Source organism: Spermophilus citellus, assembly GCF_964194105.1.
Source record: "Spermophilus citellus genome assembly, chromosome: 9".
Taxonomy (NCBI): Eukaryota; Metazoa; Chordata; class Mammalia; order Rodentia; family Sciuridae; genus Spermophilus; species Spermophilus citellus.
In genome coordinates this window covers 117,192,975-117,216,504 of record NC_138191.1, presented here as the reverse complement: position 1 = coordinate 117,216,504, position 23,530 = coordinate 117,192,975, and the positions used below count along the sequence as shown (strand labels likewise).

At 40.1% G+C, this 23,530-nt stretch overlaps 1 protein-coding gene across 16 annotated transcripts in view; it reads right to left on the bottom strand.

Moving 5' to 3' along the window:
• Nucleotides 1-8,813, bottom strand: part of PUM1 (pumilio RNA binding family member 1) — a 123,337-nt gene extending 114,524 nt beyond the window's left edge. For all 16 annotated transcript variants that reach the window (XM_081308370.1, XM_081308380.1, XM_081308383.1 and 13 more), the window contains exons 1-2: nucleotides 8,677-8,813; nucleotides 3,938-4,311 (exon numbers count right to left, since the gene is read on the bottom strand). In XM_081308370.1, coding sequence (XP_081164496.1) covers nucleotides 3,938-4,300 — 363 coding nt within the window. In that variant the 5' untranslated portion in view covers nucleotides 4,301-4,311; nucleotides 8,677-8,813. The remainder of the gene's footprint in view (nucleotides 1-3,937; nucleotides 4,312-8,676) is intronic.
• Between the last annotated feature and the right edge of the window lie 14,717 nt (nucleotides 8,814-23,530).

Here is a 23,530-nt window from a genome sequence, read left to right as displayed (position 1 = left end):
GTGACCTCTACCTCTTGCCATGTTTCCCAGCAGAACAGCTATAAGATTTATAAGATCCTCTATTTCACCTGAGGACAAAACTGAAAACTTTCTGGTCTTCCCTCATTTTGTCAACATAAAATTTCAGAATACCTCCCGGAAAAGGTACATGAAAACACAATAGCCTCTGCCCTAGATTGAATAGGTCAGTCCAGGAGGTGAGTTAAACACCAAAACCATAAATTACAAGGTAGTACAATGACTGTAAATGTAATCTATGGGTAGCCCAAAACAAACATACCACAGCAACTACCCAGAGTTCTCTAATGTTGTTCATTATCTCATGTGTCCAGTCTAACAGAATTGTGTGGTAGTGGTAAATACCAATTCCAAGTGAGGGTCTCCAGTTTAGGCCCCCTGGGAAGGGAACAGGTTTTGCCATTTAATATTATTAACTCAAGTTTGCTAACTGACCTGGATAAAACTGCTCCATAAGTCAAGATGTGATTCCTTATGATTGGGCTCAGCCTAAGACAGGCCAGAGTAAGCCTTCAATGAATACTTGACTGGGGGTGTAGCTCAGTGGTAGAGCACGGCCTGCCTTAGCATGTGCAAGGCCCTGGGTTCAATCCTGGGTTCAATGCTGCAAAAATTTAAAAAAACAAAACAAAACAAAAACAAAAAATACTTGTTGACTTGCACAACACAACCAAATTTTAGATCTTAGAGCTCTGCCAAGGATTGACCAAGAGTTTGATTTGCCCGCTTAGTAAAGAATAAGCTGAGCACTTTGATTTGCCTTTCAGCTTCATTCGATAGTCTACCATTAGGAAACCCAACATAAGATTTTATAGATATATAATACAGATTTTAAACACTAATGTTTGTAATTTTTAAACACTGTTTAGCCAACTAAGGTAGAAATAACAGGTTTTCTGCCTTTGCCCATTACACAGGTGCCACCCAAATCAAACACTTCTCTACAGCTGCCTACAATATAATACCCACCCCAACCCTGGAATATTCTGCCTCTCTACCTCAAATTCAACATGTATACAAAATTTAATCCCCTTGTTCCCAAATCAGATCCCCTTTGTACTTTGCCCCTATTATTTCATTTTCTTAGGGAACCTAAGATTTCTACTTGAGTCAACAAAGTCTGCATGTCTCAGTTCCATACTATTCATACGGTGCCAGGGATCAAACCCAGGACCTCAAACATTAGGCAAATGCTCTACTACTGAGCTACACCCCAATCCCTCATACCTTCTTTTACACTGCTTACATCAGGTCTGTTAAACAGGTTATCCAATTAGTCTCAGCCATTACCCACTCCAATCTCATTACCAATTGAATCTTCCCAAACTTCAAATGAGTAAAAGCCATTCCAAACCCAAAAAACTCTGTTGCATCCCAAAATAAATCTAAGCCTGGCATTCATGGCCTTTATCTCTGCAACCATATCCTTTTCCCCCAACCTTACTTAAAAGCTAAAGAGTTAGTGACTCATGCATTCAAAACATTTCTTTGAAAGCTCTATCACATAGGGCTGGGGATGTAGCTCAGTGATAGAGCACAACTGGATTTAATTCCCAGTACCAAAAAAAAGAAAAAAGAAAAAAAAAAGTGTCCTAGGTGCACAGGAAGCTCCCTATACATTATACATTATCCTCACCTACACATGCTTACGAAGCAGCACTGACGCTGAGGATTTTGTCAGTAAAATAGAGACCTATGATCAATGTGTTGAGTAAGAAGATAAATTCTGCCTGTTTCCACCATGGTACACTACTTTTTTTGAGGGATCAAGGGAAGCATAACTGAGAATTCAGATTTGCAAATGTGTTTTTGAGGCAAAACAGAAAGCATGAGAAGTCTAATGAAAAATGTCAATTCTTTTTTTTTTTAATTTTTTTTAATATTTATTTTTTAGTTTTCGGTGGACACAACATCTTGGTTTGTATGTGGTGCTGAGGATTGAACCCGGGCCACACGCATGCCAGGCAAGCATGCTACCACTTGAGCCACATCCCCAGCCCCAAAGATGTCAATTCTTGGGGCCGGGTTTGTGGCTCAGTGGTAGAGTGCTTGCCTAGAGGCACGAGGCACTGGGTTTGATCCTCAGCACCACATAAATGTAAAATAAAGATATTGTATCCACCTAAAACTAAAAAATATTTTTTTTAAAAAAAAAAAGCAGGCTTAAGCCTAAAAAAAATTATTATAAAAAAAGAAAAATGTCAATTCTTTCTGCTAATCGGAACTCAGACTGGTTATATAAAATGAACCTTTGCAAGTTTAATCTACACCCAATTCCCAAAAATAGTCTGATTCAAAGTCTCATCTGCTGGTCAGGCAAAACTCTCCTGTTTGTAAAATACAGTCTGATTCCAGCTTTGGTTTTAAATTAGTAAGATTAAAAATTTTCAAATTAAGCAAAATCAGGGAAGTACAGAGGAATAAAACTGAACAAAGTATGTTGTGTGCACGTATGAGTAAGTAACAGCGAGTCCCACTGTTACAGAGAATTACAATGCACTAATAAATTTTTAATTAACCAAAATCCAACAATTTCTTAGAGCAACAGAACAAACATGGTTAAAACCTAAAAGCAACCAGGTGTGGTGGCACACACCTGAAATCCCACCAACTCCAGAGGTTGAGACAAGAGGATCGCTTAACGAGGCCCTTAGCAACTTAGCAATTAGACCCTATCTCAAAATTAAGAAAATAAAAAAGGGCTGGGGATATAGCTCAGTGGTAAGGGCCAGTGATTCAATCCCCAATACCAAAAAATTAAAATTAAAATAAATAAAAACCTAGGGGGTAGGGGATTAGCCAGGATGGTGGAATGTGATGGTCATCATTATACAAAGTACATGTATGAAGACTTGAATTGGGTGTCAACACACCTTATATACAGAGATATGAAAAATTGTGGTATATATGTGTTTTAAGAATTGTAATGCAGGGAGCCTGGGGTTGTGGCTTGGTGGTAGAATGCTCGCCTAGCATGCACGGGGCACTGGGTTCCATCCTCAGCACCACATAAATGTAATATAAAGATGTTGTTGGGCTAGGGATGTGGCTCAAGCGGTAGGGCGCTCGCCTGGCATGCGTGCGGCCCGGGTTCGATCCTCAGCACCACATACCAACAAAGATGTTGTGTCCACCGAAAACTAAAAAATAAATAAATATTAAAATTTAGGAAAAAAAAGATGTTGTATCCACCTAAAACTTAAGAATACTTAAAAAATAGTAATAATTGTAATGCAAAAGAAAAGTACATGTATAATGGCATAAATTGGCGTGAACATACTTTATATAGATACGAAAAATTGTGCTTTATATGTGTAATAAGAATTGTAATGCATTCTACTGTTGTATATTAAAAAAAATAAAATCAATTAAAAAATAAAATAAATAAATAAAAACCTAAACACCACAACCAACCCCTCCTGATACAAAACATTAATCAGTTCCATTTCAACAATTTCACTTGAGCGGCTATTCTGTTATTAACTTCCAACTACTTTCAATTATAACACCTTGAAAATAAGTCACCCAAACCCAACAAAAAAAAATTTATAAAATATATTTGTCCTAAAAACAGCCTCAACAGTTCTTGAAATAATCTGAATGGTGGGGAAGGTATTCTTTACTAACAATGTATTCCTAAAATTATTTTATGTACATTAAAACAGTCATTCATTCCATTTAATTTAATTAATTAATTTAAATTCCATTTTAAATGATTTAGTTATTTACAATTTAGTACCCAAATGGAAAATTACCCAGTGACAATATGACAATGATCATTCTTTAAAACAAGTGACTCTTTTGTTTAGAACTAAATTAGAAATTTAAGCTTTTAAAGACATTCATTGAAAGCAGTTATTGTAAGTGGATAGTGATTATAAAAGAGTTTGAAAGCTTAAATAGTGAACTTTTTTTTTACCTGATGTTCTGCATGAATGTTATCCCCAGTAGGCCATCGATGTTTGCTATTATTATAGCCGCCTCCACCACTTCCTCCTCCCCCAAGCTGCTCACCATGCTGCCTCTGAAAGAAGTAGTCCACCATAGCGTCGTCCTGTGAACGGCCTGCAACTCCTATGGATCCTGGGACAGGGCTGGAGTGTGTCCCAGCTGCAAGAGCCTGATTTGCAGCTGGTTGTGGCTGCGCTTGGGACCCTGTTCCAGATGTCAAAACAACAGGCATGTTGGGATTAGCTGGTTCTTGAGGGTGATGTTTCAGGTGGGGGCTGAAAGAGTCCTGCCAAAGCACTGCTTTTCTCTTCAAGACACATGCAACGCTCATTCCACCAACACCTAAGGACAGATAGGTTATATACGTTTAATATTTGCATTTTGAAACAACTTGATAGACACTAATAAAAATATGAACTCCACATCTTCTGCTATACAATCAACATTAACCAGTTTCTACCAAGCTGCCAATTTTATATTATACACACAAATTCCTAAACTAAAATCTTCATTTTTAAGTTGCTGAATCTCTGCTAATGTAAATAAAGGTAATTGATGGTCGTGGCTCTGACAAGATATTGAATTAGGACTCAATACCACAACTTCTGGGAAGCCTTTTCAAAAGGTAGCAATATAGGGGCTGGGATGTAGCTCAGTATTAGAACACTTTTCTAACACGTGAGACCCTGGTTTCCATTCCTATCCCTAAATTTAAAAATTAAAAAAAAAAATTTAAAAAAGAGCTGGGCACGGTGGGCATGCCTGTAATCCCAGCAACTTCAGCAGATTAGCAAGGTACTCAGCAACTCAGTGAAACCCTGTCTCTAAATAAAATATTTAAAAAGGACTGGGAATGTGGCTCAGTGGTTAAGCACTTCTTGGTTTAATCCCTAGTAACAAAAAAAAAAAAAAAAGTAAACAGAATTAGACTTCAATTGGTGGCTTCTGTACTGAGCTTACTTGCTCCTTAAGCCAACTGTGGTACATAGTTTTTAAATCAACAAGAGCTTTTTTTTTTTTTTTTTTGGTCAATGGACCTTTATTTCATTTATGTATATGCAGTACTGACAATTAAACCCAGCACCTCACACACCAAAGAGCCATAACCCCAGCCCCTAAATCAACAAGAGCTTTCTAGAACAACTTTACTGCTGGATATACCAATAAATAAACTACGAAATAATCAATAGCTCAAAATTGTCTAATTTGAAAAGACCCTTTAAAATACCCAACATATTCCACAGGATACTCCTTGAAGAAACAATTAGACATTCTGACCAAGAACAACAACAGAATGTTCTTAGCCTAAACCCTCTCCTCAGCTGCTACTGATGAGGGGGTAAATTCAAGACTTTAACCAATAAAGTACAATTTAAATGTAATCTTATAATTATTCCATTAGTGCTCTGACACCTAGAAACAGAATGAGAAAAACCAAATTCACTTTACTAGAGTAGAAAGCCTCACTATAAAACCAGAAATCTCACCACAGTAATACTGTGGCAAATATAATGCAGATATTATCTCATCACAGAAACTTTGAAAGGTAAGGATTTTCATTCCTATTTCCCAGATGAAAACATTAAGGCACAAAATTATGATATGCCCAAGGTCATTTAGCAAATGAGTAGCAGAGAAGGCTCTCAATCTGTTCTGTACCCAAACTTAGTTGTTTCTATCTGCGCCCCTTGCAACAGTATCTCTCATCAGCCTCCTCTACTCCTCTGAAAGAAGCCTGAAAATGTTACTATTAAATATTACAATTTAAGTTCTAAAAATCAAAAAAGTTACATTTGTATATACAAAGTAAATAAACCAATTAACAAGTATCTGTTCACAACCTCAGAGAGCCTAATTTCAATAGTCCAGTGCTCCATGTCTTATCACTCTTATTTCAAAACTAGATTTATGAAAAATCTATCTCTCCTGAATAATTAAGCCTCCTGACAAAGTAGCATTCACTTCTCACAACTAACTTGTGTTTGGAAGTCAGAAGTAAGAAGACACAATAGAATTTGTGATCTCTTCAAAGCCTAATTTGGAAATGCCTCGTCTAGGTTAACAACTCCAATCCATCAGAGGCTTCCTGGAGTACTGGTGTAGTTTAGTCTTCTAGACTTCTCAGTTTCTCTCTTCATGAATAAAATCTTGTCCTTGCTCAAGTAGCAAAATAAGTAAACCATGCCTGTTTCACCATCAGCTTTTGCAAAGTACAAAACAGCCTAATGCCTTCCCAACTCAATTTTCAAAAGGACTCATTACCTTGTTTCCAATAGTAATAGTCCCATTTTCTTCTACCGGGGAATCTCAATCTATCTTTGTTTTAAAATATACCAGAAGCCCCAAAACCAAGTTTTGCCACTGAACAATATCTCTGAGCCTGTTTCTTCATCTAGAAAACAGAAAATATGCTTTCTCTATGCAATGGTATCTCTCACAAGTCCAAAATCTATGCAATAGTTTTGGGGTTTTTTTTTAATTATTATTATTAAAATATACAAAAGTTACGGATAAGTTTAAAGTCACCATGCTGAAGAGCCCATACATTAGTTACCACCAGTTAAGGCAATGCAGCTCCAAGCTCTAGAGAATTCCTAAAATAGTAAATGTAATCTTTTCTGATATAAAAGACCTGTCAAAATAGTTATCTAAAATGAATTTCCATATGAAAAAAGAATTTATCACGGAAGCACACTGAAAACAACCTCATTCCAAAAAGGGATGGGAGAGGCTGGTTTCTATAAAAATGTTCAAACAAAACAATTGGCTTTTGTAAAGCTATCTGTAGGGCCTGCAACTTCCTGCTTTACCTAATGAGGCAAGGTAGTTTTTCAAAGGAGAGAAAACCTGGCAGAAGGGACAATTTGAAAATGAGAAAATACTTAAGTAATTAATGTATGTCTTGGGTAATTTTGTAATACCCTGTCACTACAGCACAAAAATTAAGAAACAGTCACCTAAATGTTAGTAAACAAAATTGTTAATACCTTTTAGGGAACTCTCAAAATTCACTAAAAAGTTATGTTTAAACAGATTTCAAATGTAATTTTTTACAAATGACCCATGAAAATAAGTATTTTAAGCAACTAGAACTAATTCTAGCTACTCTTCCATAGTTTCCTGTTTACATCAAGGTGTGGATTTTTTCTTGTTTTGTTTTGATTATCATTAATAGAGTTTACTTCAAATAAAGGAACATGGTTTAATCTTTCTCCTCCTACTAAAATGGCTAGTGGTTTAAAAGGTGTTTATTTTTACCATGCTGAACAAACATTCTGTGGTCATAAATTTATTTTAAAGCAATTCATCTCAAATCCAAACTAAACAGATTCCAACTTCACGAAGTTGGTGGCCTTCTACAAAATGAATTCAAGTGTGGTGAAGGCAAAAATACTAACTGGAAAGTTCATAATCTATTATTTCCCAAAGACCCAGATAAAGAATCAACAGCCACAAGAGTGTTTCAAAGTTAAAATTGGCAAGGGATCAAAATGTTTGTTTTGTTTACTAAAAACTACATCGGAAGCCACATACCTTGAGGGAGGCTTGTCTTGGTGATTTTGAGCGTATTCAAAATACGAACAAAAAGCTAAAGCTACAAACCTATTATCTGAGAACTGACTTTTAAAACAGAATACCCCCTTCAAAACAAATTAAAAAAAAAAAAAGCCTCATAAAGCCTTAGTCTTAATAACAGGACTTGAGCAAAATGATCAATAACTAGAACAGTGTTTTCTAAATTGAACAATGAAGGGGTGAGGATTAAAGTTATGATGAGGACAAAGCCTTCTCTGGTAATTTGTGTGTGGGTTCTTTGGTTTGGTTTGGGGTTGGGGTTGGGGTTGGGGGGGGGACGACGACACTGGAGAAAACAAAGTTAGAGGAGCGTATTCCTCACTTGACGTGGGAGTGGTACTGGCAAGTAAAATAAATGACCTGTGTTTACCAAGCACGTTCGTGAGAACGCCAAGTGTCCAGTTATTGTGTGTGTGGATGGTTTTCCTGCTCCCGAGAGCAGAGCCCCTCGGAGTTAAGAGACACACCAGTACAGACAGGCTCCTCCGAGAGGAGGAACCTACCCCCAAACACCAGCTCTCACGGAAACAAAAGGCCACAAAGCACCCAGGAGCCTCAAAAGCGATCTGAAACTTCCTGATCGCCACTTCTCCACATTTAAAGCTTGCAAAGTTCCCCCACGGCGGGTCTCGCCCGTGGACCCGGGCCACGGCTGCTTCTCCTGGGCTTTATTGTTCCCCTTCCATCGGCGCTGCCACGGAAGCTCAGGAAGTCGAAGAACCCCGGGGTGGCACAGAATTACACTCCATGGCCACACAGAGGAATCCGGGCTTCACAAACCCGTCAAAAAAGCAACCCGAACGGCAACATCCATCTCCGGAGACTCCCAACAAGGCCGAGCACAAACACAGAGACGCCTCTGGGCTCTGGGCCCGGGCCTAAACCCCCGGCCTTCTCCTCGCTTCGACCCCGCTCCCCACCCCCTCCCTCCTGTGATAACAATAGGGGCCTTGCTGCTGACTCCAAAACATGTACGAAGAACAGCGAGTGAGGAGCCTCAGCCAGGGCCCCGGCGGCTTTTCCAAAGCCCTTCTCACCCCACCAAACGCTCTCAAACACCAATACGAAGGGATAATCTGCTCGCTAGGGGTGCGGAGTAGCGTTTGGGACCCGCGGGGTGCGGATACTCACGGGCGGAGCGGTAGGATGAAGATGGATTTCAGCCCCCCGATCTTCTCTCTCCGGCGCTCTCGCTCCCCCTTACCTTTCACTCCGACAACATGGCGGCCCACTGGGGACTGGGCTGGCGCGGTGCATCATGGGATAGGCTCTGGCCCCGGCTCCGGCGGTGGCAGCGGCGTGTGCTGAGAAGGCAGAGCGGCTCTGGAACAGGTTGCCTGGTTGCCATGCCAACCCGGGGCCTGTGTGAACTTGGGAAACTTGCAAGCAACACAACCGCTGCGCGCGCGAGTGCCCGCCCGCGGGCGAGCGCGCGCCGCCGAGGGCAGAAGGCGGGGTGCCCCTGGCCGGCACCTGAGCGCGCACGGTGCGCGCCGGCGCGGGGCTGAGCTCGGCCGCAGCTCGGCAGGCGGGCGGCGCGGGAGGCCCGCGGAGTCCTGTGCGCGGTTCTCTGCCCAGTGAGCCAGCCCGCAGGTTATTCCAGCCTGACGGCGCCCGCAGGGCTCTGACCTTAAACGTGGGCAGGACGAATACCTAACTTAACATCGCTAACCGGAGGCGTTATTTAGCCTTCCTGCCTCCATTTCCCCATTTGTGAAATAAAGAGGTAAATAGGAACACCTCCCTAACTGAGGGATTAAGGGGAATAGCATATGCAAAATACTTAGCACAGTACCGGGACGAAGCAAGGCCACACAGCACAATTTGCAAGATCCCAGGGCAAAATGAAAACGCCAGGCTCCTGGTTAAAAAATGATCATGAATCTTAAGATGGCGACAAGAGAACATTAAACCAAGAACATGGGGGGGGCTGGGGTTGTGGCTCAGTGGTGGAGCACTTGCCTAGCATGTGTGACGCCCTGGGTTCGATTCTTAGCACCACATACAAATAAATAAATAAAAAAAATTCATCAACAACTAATACAAATATTTAAAAATAAATAAATAAATAAACCAAGAACATGAAGCCAACCCTACTAAAAAACACTCAGTCTCGATGTCAGCTGCTGTCATTCTGTCCTGGTTCGAGAAAGAAGGGAAATGTGGTCATCTGATCAAAATTACTTTCAAGTCAGTAGTATTTGATAAGATAGTTATGTTATTTCAAACTAGAGTGGATTGAATACTTAGGCAAACCACTATCTTATTAAAAAAAAAAAAACTGAAGATACTGGGGGGAAAAAGTGAGCTGTATAATTGGAGGAGTTGTATATTTATATATTTATGAATCAAAACCAATAGATCATAAAAAGATGGAAAGAAACGTAACCATCTACACAGGAAAAGAGGCCATCAACAAAGTAAAACTAACAAGAAAATGGTTAAGAACATTTGCAATATATATGGAAGGCAAATAAAGATGATAAATATAAAACTTCTCTAATCAATTAAAAAAAAATCCAAGCTTACAGCCATTGCACTCACATGTAATTCAAGCTCAGGAAGCTGAAGCAAGAGGATAGCTTGTTTGAGACCAGCCTGGGTAATTTAGTGAGATCACCTCAAAATAACACATAAAAAAAGACTGGGGATGTAGCTCAGTGGTAGAGCACTTGTGTAGCATATGCCAGGCCCTGGATTCCATCTCTTCTACTGACCAAAAAAAAAACTGTCACTGTGGTTGCAAAACTGGAAATATACACTCAGCTATACACTTCAAATGAGTTGGGTTTTTTTTTGTTTGTTTGTTTTCTTTTTTGTGGTGCTGGGGATTGTTCGTGCCAAGCAAGCACTCCACCAACTGAGCTATATCCCCAACCCCTCAAATGAGATTTTATTGTATGTGAAATATATCTCGAAGCTGTAGAACATGAGAAAAATATAAATATAAAAATATGCAATAAATCAACTTTGAAATGTATTATTTCATCTGTACACACTGGCCAAATTAAAATGATTATTGAGTCTGGGGGTGTAGCTCCATGATAGAAAGCTTGCCTGGCATACAAAAGACCCAAAGTTCAATTTCCACTACTGAAAAAAATAAATAAATATATATATTTTTTTAAGTTGTTTGTTAACATGGTGTTTCTGGAAGTATGTGAGAAAATCAGCACTCAGTTTGTTTAAATTGAGCATATATTGGTTTTATTTACCAAAAAGAAAGAGGAAGGGCTGGGGATGTGGCTCAAGCGGTAGCGAGCTCGCCTGGCATTCATGCGGCCCGGGTCCGATCCTCAGCACCACAAACAAAAGATGTTGTGTCCACTGAAAACTAAAAAATAAATATTAAAAAAAAAAAAGGAAATTTTTGCTTTGTTTGTTTTTGTTGTATACTAGAGATTGAAGCCAGAGGTGCTTAACTAGTGAGCCATATCCCTGTCCCTTTTTATTTTTATTTTGATACAGGGTCTCACTAAATTGCTTAAGGCCTCAAGAAGTTGCTAAGGCTGGTTTTGAACTCTCCTGCCCCAGCCGCCCCAGCCTCCCCAGCCACTGGGTTGTAGTTATGGTTTTATATTCACTGGGACTGCAAGCAAGCACCACTCCGCTTGGCTCCTTCTCCTTCTTTTTAAGATTTTGATTTCTCAATAAGATTTAGAGGTTAGCAGGACTCACCCTGGTAATCCCAGCAGCTCAGGATGCTGAGGCAGGAGGATCATGAGTTCAAAGCCAGCCTCAGCTATTTAGTGAAAGACTAAGCAACTCAGTGAGACTCTGTCTCTAAATAAAGTACAAAATAGGGTGGGGATGTGGCTCAGTGGTTGAGTGCCCCTGAGTTTCAATCCTTTTTTTTTTTTTTTTTTTATTTATTTTTTTTTTTAGTTCTCGGCGGACACAACATCTTTGTTGGTATGTGGTGCTGAGGATCGAACCCGGGCCGCACGCATGCCAGGCGAGCGCGCTACCGCTTGAGCCACATCCCCAGCCCCGAGTTTCAATCCTTAGTAAAAAAAAAAAAAAAAAAAAAAAAAACTAATTGAAAAAAAGACCCTGAGCTCTGCTACTTCCTGGCTTTATGACTTTGGGTAATTCTGAGTAGCATCCATAAAATGAGAGTGTCACTACTCTTTCAACAGGGTAGTTATGATGGTTAAAAAACTAATATATATATATATATATATATATATATATATATATATATATATATATATATTTTATATAAAGTGTCTGGTACCAAATTACTATCCAATAAGTGTAGCAATTAGGTTGTAGTTATGGTCTTATATTCACTTATGAATCCCTGGTAGCTAACTTAGTGCAAGGCATACAATTATTGCTCATTAATTGTTTCTTAAACTGGGCACAGTTGTGCAGGCCTCTAATCCCAGCAGCTTGGGAGGCTGAGGCAGGAGGATCTCGAGTTCAAAGTCAGTTTCAGCAAAAGCAAGGTGCTAAACAACTCAATGAGACCCTGTCTCTAAATTAAAGGGTTGGGGAGTGTGGCTCAGTGGTCAAGTGCCCCTGAGTTCAATCCCTGTACCCCCCCCAAAAAAAGAAGTTTCTTAAATGTATGAATTCCGACAGGCCTGGTGGTACCTGCCTCTAACCCCAGCAACTCAGGAGGCTGAAGCAGGAGGATTGTAAATTAGGAACCAAAAATGCTGGGGATGTTGCTCATTGGTAGAGGGCCCCTGGATTCAATCCCTGTTACGGCAAATACATGAACTCAACAGCTATTTACAGTGTCAATACTCAAATTCAAAAATCCTATATGTAATATTTTATATTCTGAGATCCATGTCTGGAGCCAGACCAAAAATTACTTTGCTTCCCTGAGCCTTCTTTCTGCCCCCCACCCCCACCCCCACCCCCACCCCACCCCCACCCCCACCCCATGCAACATGGAGTTAATATAACAGTACTAAATGAAATAAAGTAGATAACATATTGAGGCCCATGAGGCCAGGACACCACAAAGTGCTGGATAGCCATAACAGCAAAACATACAAGAGGAATAAACAGCATTTAAAAGAAAGTTTCAGTTTTCAGAATTTTACCACTCTCTGTGCTCCTTGATTCCATCCTGAGATCCATGACTAATTCCTTAGTTTTAACTTTAGCTTCCACAATCAGACAGACAGATTCTAACGTCAGTCAGCCATACTCATGTGGTACCAGCCTTTAGGCCTCTAGTCAGTCAAATGATGCAATCCCAGCAGAATCGGTGTCACCCATCCCTGATCTCCCTTAAGAACTTCCTTTTAAAGGGCCTAAAGCCCCCACCCAGCCCCAAATAACCTATCAGAACAAGGTAACCAACAAATTCATAAGACTATCCTATTATCCAATAAGGAATAGGATGCTCATTATTTCATTTAAAATTCCCAAAATACCTATGACATGAATGAAATTTTTTATTCCTATTTAAAAATGAGAAAAACCAAGATTAGAGAAGTTAAGAACTGGATTAACATTTATCCAAACTTGTCTAAGGCTACTCACTGAGAGTTACATGGGCAAGACAATGTGGAAATCATGCCTAAAACTTGGGAATACTTTCAATTCATTTGGCTAAACCCATATGTCACAGATAATATCAATCTTTGGGAATTTCTAAAACCAAAAAATCTAATCAAGATGACCTTGGGAAAGGATTAGAGTGGATTTGAGAATGGTAATTTAAATCTATTCAAAAGGAACCTAGGGGCTGGGGATGTGGCTCAAGCTGTAGCGCGCTCGCCTGCCATGCGTGCGGCCAGGTTCGATCCTCAGCACCACGTACCAACAAAGATGTTGTGTCCGCCGAGAACTAAAAAAAATAAATATTAAAAATTCTCTCTCTCGGGGCTGGGGATGTGGCTCAAGCGGTAGCGCGCTCGCCTGGCATGCGTGCGGCCAGGTTCGATCCTCAGCACCACGTACAGACAAAGATGTTGTGTCCGCCAATAACTAAAAAATAAATATTAAAAAAAAAATTCTCTCTCTCTCTCTCCCTCTATCACTCTCTCTTTAAAAAAAAAAAAAAAAGGAACCTAATCCAGGCCTTTGTAACCTCATCAAAGAAAGCCCTATAAAAGTCTCAAATTGGAAATTTTTTAGTGAAGGTCATTTGACACAGCCTGGGTTCAAGAATTTCAAATATCACCTCTTCCTCCTCTTTCATATGGTAGTGGTCAGAGGTTTACTGCTAAGTCAGCCATCCTCAACCTGGCCATTCTAACAACTAAGGACAAATTCCAGGGGTTTATTTGTTTATTTACTTACTTATTGCCTTCCCCAGTGCTGAGAATTGAACCCAGGGTCCTGTACATGCTAGGCAAACATTCTATCAGGGAAGAATATCCCCAGCCTGACTCTCATTGTGACTTACAACCAAATGTTACCAACTAGAAAAAGTTGCTATAATGTAGCATTCATAAACTTAGTATAAAGCATTGTCAGCAAAGATTGGATCCCCTCATTTTCTGGAAGGATATTTAGTTAACACTATTGGTTTTCAACTGTATTACACTAATATTCTTGCTTCTTTGTAGAATCTCCCTCGGGTGGCACTTCCCATCCTGTTTTGGGGCTTGGGTAAGTGTTACACTGTTGACATTTCCATTGTCAGTTCTTTTTCTTAGCAGATCCTGGTTATTAGAGTGCTTTTCCCATCTGAAAGTAGGCAGAAGGAGGGGTTGGTATTGGTGATTAGGTAATTCTGAGCAAGCCTCCCACTGAGGGAAAACTAGTAAAACTGAAAAAACATAAAAATCCCTGCTTGATATGGTTGGAAAGCTAACAAGCTAGTGAAGAATGACAGAGAATAACTGAGAGATGCCAGCCCACATTGAGAACTACTTTTCCAGCTAAGGCATTTCTTGAGAGAGAGTTAAGAGGACAAGGGGAAATTTTAACAATACAGACTGGTGTTCAGAACCTGCTAGGCGAGAGTGTTCCTCATGAGAACTCTTGTCTTGGATTGGAATCCCAAAGGACTGCACCCTAAAAGTAAAGGAGAAGAGCATAGGCAAGTCCTTACAGGATTTCCCTGCATGTAGGGATTGCAACTTGGCTTCAACCCATCTCAAACCGAGAATTTCATTAAGGTGATCCCTGAGTACCAACGCCTCCAGGAAGCTGGCAGAAAACCATTCTCGCTGGATAAAACATCATCATCCTAGGCCTCTAAGTATTTCGATGAACAAATATGCAAATATGGTATTTGGTCCACAAGCAAAAGTAATTATATGTACTAGAAGATAATATAAACTAGATCTAACAGCAGAAACAATAGGTCATTGAAAAGGAACAAAATATTGAAGTCGTTGGATTGTTCATCATGTAAACAAATAAGTAGATAATTCATAATTTTGGCCAGAAAAAGTGGGAAATACACAAAAACAACCAAATAATAACTTTATAACTGAAAAACATTATAATCCAATAGATTGAGGTCAACAGCCAGGTTAAACACTGATAGAGAATTAGTAAACTTAGAGATCAATCACAAAATATATCCAAAATGAAAGATACAAGGGTCTAAAAGAGGAGAAAATGAATCAGTTTAACATACAGGGAAACCAGGAGAGGAAAGAATGAATGAGGAAATGAGGGAAATTATATCCTGTGATATATTTCACAGGAAATGGCTAATTTTCCGAAACTAATGAAAATTTTAAAAAAATAAATAAATAAAGCCACTGCCAGGTGCAGTGGAACACACATGTACATCTAGGTACACAGAAGGCTGAATCAGGACAATCATTTGAGTCCACGAATTTAAGACTAATTTAGGGACTGGGGTTGTGGCTCAGTGGTAGAGCACTTACCTAGTGTGTGTGAGGCACTGGGTTCGATCCTCAGCACCACATTTAAATAAAATAAAGGTATTGTGTCCATCTACAACTAAAATATATCTCTTGGGGGCTGGGATTGTGGCTCAGCGGTAGAGCGCTTGCCTAGCACAGGCGGGACCGGGGTTCGATCCTCAGCACCACATAAAAAATAAAGGCATTGTGTTGTGTCCATCTACGCCTAAAAAATAAATATAAAAAATACAATAAAATATATCTTTTTTTAAAAAAAAAAAAAAAAAAAAAGACTCATTTGGGCAGCATAGCAAGACCTGTTCAAAAGAAACAGACAAAATTAAAAATAAGAGCTAGGGTTGTGGCTCAGTGGTAGAGAGCACTTACCTAGCACGTGTGAGGTGCTAGGTTTGATCCTCAACGAAAGAGAGAGAGGAAGGAAGAAAGAAAGAAAGAGATTGTCTCTATCTACATCAAAAATAAAATGAAATAAGGTAAAGCCACAGATTTGAGCAATGCTGTGAATTCTAAACAAGAAACCTCAGGAAAATTAAGGCCGGTATGTGGGTGAGGAGTAAGGAGATGGTGGCTGTTCTTTCACCATTCTCAAGGGACATGGGGTCATGTCAGGGCAGCACAATGTCCCTGGTAGAAGCAAAAAAAGGAAACAAAGCCTATATGTGCAGATGGAGAAGTAAAGTATACAGTGAACAACAGAAAGAGAGGGCTGGGGATGCAGCTCAGCCGGTAGAGCGCTTCCCTCGTATGCACAAGGCCCAGGGTTCAATCCTCAGGACAGAGAGAAAGAAGGAAGGAAGGAAGGAAGGAAGGAAGGAAGGAAGGAAGGAAGGAAGGAAGGAAGGAAGGAAGGAAGGAAGGAAGGAAGGAAGGAAGGAAGGAAGAAAGGAGGCGGGAGAAGAGAAGAAGAAAAGGTGATTGCAAAGGAAAAGAGAAATTAGAAAGTGTCAATTAAATTCCAGAACTGAAATTCTGGACAATATGACCATAAAGAGTCTGAGAGGGAGAGAGAGAGAGAGAGAGAGAGAGAGAGAGAGAGAGAGGTACATAAGAAAAGTGCAAAAGTACTTGCTTATTAGAAGAAATATGGCTAAGGCTCAAAAATGGATAGAAATCAAATAAATATGAGAATCTCTTTTTGCTAAGACACAGCATAAAATAAAACTAGCATTCATAACTTTTTTTTTTTTTTTTTTTTTTTTGGCACCTGGGATTGAACCCAGTGGTGCTTAACCATTGAGCCACATCCCCAGCCCTTTTTTAAATTTTATTTAGAGACAGGGTCTCGCTGAGTTGCTTAGGGCCTCAGTTAGTTGCTGAGACTGGCTTTGAACTCATGATCCTCCTGCCCCTGCCTCCTGAGCCACTGGGACACACTTATAACTTTCAAGCCAGGAAACTTCAACAGGAAAAGTGTAAAGAAAAACAGAATCAAAGTACAGTAAATGGTAAATACTATTAATACAACAATAAAAAGTCTTAAGAAGAGGAATTATTCTGTGTAGAGCACTTCCTAGCACACACAAGGCCCTGGATTCAAGGCCCCAGGTTTGACCCTGAGCATTGGGAGAAAAACAAAGATAGATGTTTTAAAGATTTGTTTGCTAATGTTTACATTTTCATAGTCTGTTTTAGATGATCAGAGAAAAAAATTGGGAGTGGAACCGATGGGTAGCTAAGTGGTAGAGGCCCTGGGTTTGATCCCAGTACCCAAAGAAATAAAGTCATAGACTAAAATTTTCCATAATGATGATAAGCATTTAGCAGAAATCAAAGCCAAAATTTAGAAGGTGATGTCTGAGATAAAGATTCCACTGTTGATGCCTGTAATCCCAACAGCTTGGGAGGCTAAGGCAGGAGGAGAGTAAATTCAAAACTGGCCTCTGGGGGCTGGGTTTATAGCTCAGTGGTAGAGCGCTTGACTCACATGTGCGAAGCCCTGGGTTCAATCCACAGTGTCACATAAAAATAAAGATATTGTGTCCATCTACAACTAAAAAAAAAAAAAAAAAAAAAAAACAGCCTCAGCAATGACAAGTTGCTGAGGTTAAAAAAAAAAAAAAAAAAAAAAGGAGGTAAACTACTTACCTGGCAGAGGATACACAATGATCACAAAAGTGATTTTCCCCGAGTGTGGCTTATCCACAGCACTGCAGATGTGCTGACCCCTGTGATTTCCCCAAATGTAGGAAACTTGCATAATTTGTGGTAGTGGGGGACTACAGTAGCACTCTCCCCTCTCTAAGAAGGAGGAAGAGAAGGAAGAAAAGAAAAAGAATGGGTAACAAACTCCATTTGTTTTTCGTTTATTTTTAAATTTTACTTGCATTAAGCTGTGAAGATTAAACAAATTGAAAATAACATTTAAGGGCTGGGGATGTGGCTCATGGTAGCGCGCTCGCCTGGCATGCGTGCGGCCCGGGTTCGATCCTCAGCACCACATACCAACAAAGATGTTGTGTCTGCCGAAAATAACATTTAAGGCCAGGCACACACCTGTAACCCCAGTGGCTTGGGAAGCTGAGGCAGGAGGATCATGAGCTCAAAGCCAGCCTCAGCAATTTAGTGAGGCCCTGAGCAATTTAGAGAGACCCTGTCTCTAAATAAAATATATGAGAGGACTGCAGTTGTGGTTAACTGCCTCTGCATTCAATCCTTGGTACAAAAAATAAAAATAATAATAACATTTAAGGTAAACAATCTGATTTCCATTTTATTTTATTGGAATGTGTGACTAACTTAACTGGAGAGCAAAAAGATTCCTCTTGCAGCTTATTGTCAAAACATTGAAAGCAAGTTCCCTCTTTAGGATAAAATGATGTAATGTCTGGGATCTAAAAGGGGAAGTAGAAGAGGGTCCAAATGAAATGAGATTGTCCACAAATTGATAATTGTTGAACCTGAATTATGAACATATGGGATATTGAGTATACCAAGAGTAAAAGGCCAACACGCAACGTTTTTTTAGTGTGGGGGAGAGGGGATACTGGGGATTGAACTCAGGGGCACTCTTATCACTGAGCCACATCCCCAGCCCTATTTTGTATTTTATTTAGAGACAGGGTCTCACTGAGTTGTTTATCGCCTCACCATTGCTGAGGCTGGCTTTGAACTTGGGATCCCCATCTCTCATCCTCTGGAGCTGCTGCAATTATAGGCGAGCACCACCACGCCCAGCTGTTTGTTTTTTATTTTGAGACAGGGTATTGTCAAATAGCCCAGGTTAGCCTCGAACTTGTGATTCTCCTGCTTCAGTCTCCCAAGTATCATTGAATGTCATTGCACCTGGCTCTGCTACACTCTTTTAATTACTAATAACTTGTTTGTAGATTCTTTAATGAGGTGTTTTTTTTTTCTTTTTTTTTTTTTTTTTTTTTTTTTTTTTTGTGGTACCAGGGATTGAACCAGGGGGTGCCAATGCTTTTCATATCTTATTTTGAGACAGGGTCTTGCTAAATTGCTTAGGGCCTCACTAAATTTCTGAGGATGGCTTTGAACTTGTGATCCTCCTTCCTCAGCCTCCCAAGCTGCTGGGATTCCAGGTACCACCAAGTCCCACTGAAGTTTCCATATTGATTGTAAGAAATTAGAATGTTTCTTGAAAGATGGTAGTATTTGTCTGTCATACCCTCAGAATCTGGTGTCTTCATCGTTGAAAATTTAATTACTGTTTCAATTGTATGAAAGAGAGAGAGAGAGCAAGCAGGGGGTTGATAAGCTAAGCACGTGCTGTACCACGAAGCTAACACCCCCAGTCCTACTGCTTCAATTTTTTTTAAGTTTTTAACTATGAAATAGTTACACAATTGCAGATTTATACGAAGTTGCAGAAAAATGTACCAGAAAATCCCATGTACCCTTCACCCATTTTTCTCCAACGATAACATCTTGCATAACTATAGTACAATTCTAAAAGGAGCTTACTCAATTTTGCCGCATTCATTCGTGGGTGTATGTGTGTATACATTTATGCAGTTCCACCTCACGTATGGATGTATGTAACCACCACCGCAATCAAGATAAAGAACTGGGGCCTGAGATTGTGGCTCAATGGTGGAGCACTCGCCTGGCCCATGTGAGGCACTGGGTTATATCCTCAGCACCACATACAAAAATAATAATAATAAATAAATTAAAGGTATTGTGTTCATCTACAACTAAAAACAAATAAATAAATAAAAAAGATAAAGAACTGTTCCAGCAGGGCTCTGTGGTACATTCCTATAAGCAGCTCAGGGGGCTGAGGCAGGAGGATCATAAGTTCAAAGCCAGCCTCAGCAATTTAGTGAGACCCTGTCTGGGGTTGTGGCTCAGTGGTTAAGTACCCCTGGGTTAATCCTTAGTGCCCCCAAATAAAATAAAAGTTACAGAACTGTTCCATCACCATAGGATCCCATAGGATCCCTCCAGCTACTTCCACAGCCACTTCTCCTTCCCCTCCCTCTGAGTTTTTTGTTGGAAATTGAACAAGGATGTCAAACATGCCTTCTGCCACTGAGCTACATCCTCAGCCCCCTCCCATTTCTAACCTCTGGCAACCTTACTTACCTGTTTTTCCTGCTTTAATTTTGTTATTTCAAGGATATTATATAAGCGGAATCATGCAGTATGTAATCTTTTGAGACTGATTTTGTTTACTCAGTATAAATCCCTTGAGTTCTCTCCAAGTTGTTCCATGTGCTAAGAGCTTCTTCCTTTTCACTGCTGAGCAAATAAGATTCTGGGGTACTGATGCGCTCTCAGATTCAACCACAGAAGGACATCGTGGGGGGGGTGGTCTTGCATGTGCCATTGTATGACATACCCCCATCTGTTTATCCATTCATCCCCTGATGAATATTGGAGCTGATTTCACTTTGTGTTATGAATGCTGCTTCTTTTTAATGGATCATGCACAGGTTTCTGTGTGAACGTGTGTTTCCATTGCTTGGTTATAGGGTAATTCTGTATAATCATTTGAGGAACTGCCCGCCTGTTCTCCAAAGCGCTGAACCATTTATATTCCCATCAGCTGTGTGTGAGGGTTCAGATTTCTTTCTTTCTTTAATATTTATTTATTTAATCGTAGGTAAAAACAATACCTTTATTTTTATGTGGTGCTGAGGCTCAAACCCAGTGCCTTATGCTTGTGAGGCGAATGTTCCACCTCTGAGCCACAACCCAGCCCCCAGCTCCACCCCACCCCCGCCTTTTTTTTTTTTTTAACCAGGGATTGAACCCAAGGGCATTTTACCACTGAGCCACACACCCAACCCTTTTTATTTTTTTTTTTTTTTTAATTTTGAGACAGGGTCTCCCTAAATTGCTTAAATTGCTGAGGCTGGACTTGAATTTGCAATCCTCCTGCCTCTGCCTCCTGCTTTTCTGGGATGACAGGTGTGCGCTGCCACACCCAGCTGTTCATGTCATTTTTATTTTTTTTCTATTTCGTTCCTGCCATTTTATTAGGAGCATCCATGTTTAGAATTTTTATATCTTCTTGGCTTATCATTATATAAGTGTGCATCTTCCAGTGATGCCTAACTTGTGTGTGTGTGTGTGTGTGTGTGTGTGTGTGTGTTGGAGGAGGTGGGTAATGGGGCTTAAACCCAGGAAAACTCTGTGGCTGAACAGAGCTATAGCCCCAGCCTTCTTCTTTTTCTTCCTTCCTTTTTTCTTTTCTTGAGGTGAGGTTACAGGTGTCAACCAAGATGATGCTAGTGCCAGCGATGCTCATCTAAAAGTCTGTTTTTTCTGGTATAAATATGTCAGCACAAGATTAGTTAGTGCTGGTTAAAATTTGCCTGAAGGGTCTTTTCTTTCTCTCATCTTTATGCATGTTTCTTCGTAATCCAATCTGATCATCTTTGACATATTTTTTGTTTAAGGTGCGAGGGACTCAACCCAGGACCTCAATCATGCTAGGCCAGCGCTCTACCACCAAGCCACACCTCCGGCCCAAGTCTTGACTTATAACTGGTGACTTTTGTCACTTTCCACTTATTACAATTTCTAAAATATTCGGCCTTAATTCTATCGCCTCTTTTACTTCATTTGGCTTGCCTTTTCTTTCTTCTCCCTTCTTCCTTTTTAAATTTGATATCAATATGTTTCTTCCAATAAAATGAAAATGAAAGCCTGCCGCTATGGTGCACGCCGGTGATCCCAGCAGCTCCGGAGGCTGAGGCTGGAGGATTGTGAGTTCAAAGCTAGCCTCAGCAACTTAGTGAGGCCTTGAGCAACTCAGCGAGACCCTGTCTCTAAATAAAATACAAAAAAGGGCTGGGGATGTAGCTCAGTGGTTAAGTGCCCCTAGGTTCAATCCCCAGTACCAAATGGGGGAAAAAGGATAAAAATGGCAGCCTGCTTTTATGTGCATTGGCTTCTCTTTATTATTGTAATGATATTGTCTGAAAAAAAACGTCATGTGTAGGATGGGGTACCAGGGATTGGACTCAGGGGCATTTGACCCTTGAGCCACATCCCAGCCATATTTTGTATTTTACTTAGAGACAAGGTCTCACTGAGTTGCTTAGTGCCTCCCTTTTGCTGGGGCTGGCTTTGAACTCGCGATCTTCCTGCCTCAGCCTCCTGAGCTGCTGGAATTACAGACGGGTGCCTGTGCACCCAGCAAAATACAGTTTTTCTCGGGGGGGGGAAAATCACCATAACTTGTCTACTTTGGATCCTATGTTTTGTCTACATTGAAAAGTCTTTGGGGATGGAAAGAACTTAGCACTAGAATGAGAATGAACGTAAAGATTGGCAGCGTCTATGGCACCTTCCTGATAAACATGAAGAAAGTGAAATTTACACCAAACTGAAATTTTGTTTCAATGCATAGATTAGATCTATATCTCTCTACATGAAAATGAGAAAAAGAAATTGGGAGCTGTTATTGGAACATGATGCTTAGGATTCAGATTTTGCTGAGGGAATATAGACTCATCCAAGAAAGTTGATGAGTGTGATAATGGGAAATTTTCTTTATTTGGCAAGAATCATAGCAAAATTATGGTAAAACATTTACACAAGATATAAATGTTGACACAACACAGTATCATACATTGCTCAGAAAGACAAAACTAAGTTAAAATTATGAGTGCAATAAATGAGATCATGTTGAATAAAATAAAAATTTTTAGACACTACTCAAATATTTTATGTTATTTTGTTTAATGTTATTTTTTGGTGCTGGGGATGGAATCCAGGACCTCTAGAGTCTAGGTAAGCTCTGTACCACTGAGCTACACCTTCAGTTCTCTACTCAATTATTTTATTTCCTTTAATTTTTCATTTATTTATTTGTGGTTCCAGGGATTAAACCCAAGGGCATTCTACCACTGAGCCCCATCTTCAGCCCTTTTATATTTTATTTTGAGACGGGGTCTTAAGAAATTGCTGAGCCGGGTGCAGAGGTGCATGGTTATAGTCCCAGCAGCTTGGAAGGTTGAAGCAAGAGGATCATGAGTTCAAAGCCAGCCTCAGCAACAGTGAGGTGCTAATCAACTCAATGAGATCCTGTCTCTAAATAAAGTACAAAATACGGCTGGGGATGTGGTTTAGTGGTCAAGTGCCACTGAGTTCAATCCATGGAACAACAACAACAAAAATTCTGTAATTTTACGTCAATAACATATTTTCCTTAAATCTTGCTTCATTTCAAAAACAAAAAATACCTGAATTTTCCCCAGTGCTTTCAAGGGCATTGTGTCTATTAAATATTGGCTCCTAGCGAGGTGTTGTGATGCACACCTGTAATTCCAGTTATTCATTGCTGAGGCAGGAGGATACCAAGTTCAAAGCCAGCCTAGTGAGGCTGTAAGCAACTTATTGAGACTCTGTCTCTGTGGTTAAAAGCCCCTGAGTTCAATCCCTGGTACAAAAAGGTGTGTGTGTGGGGGGGAGGCCTGGGGATGTAGCTCAGTGGTGGTTCACTCCTCAGTATCCCCCAAAATGTTGGAATATATCTCTGTGTGTATATACACATACATCTTTTTTTTTTTTTTTTTTTTTTTTTTTGGTGCTGGGGATTGAACCCAGGGCCTTGTGCATGCTAAACACTAGTGCCTACTACTCAGCTAGTTCCATCCTCAAAAGATTTGTTTTTTGCTTTTTGGGTGTCAGAGATTGAACTCAGGGGCACTGGACCACTGATCCACATCCCCTGGCCCCATTTTTTTTTTTTTTTTTTT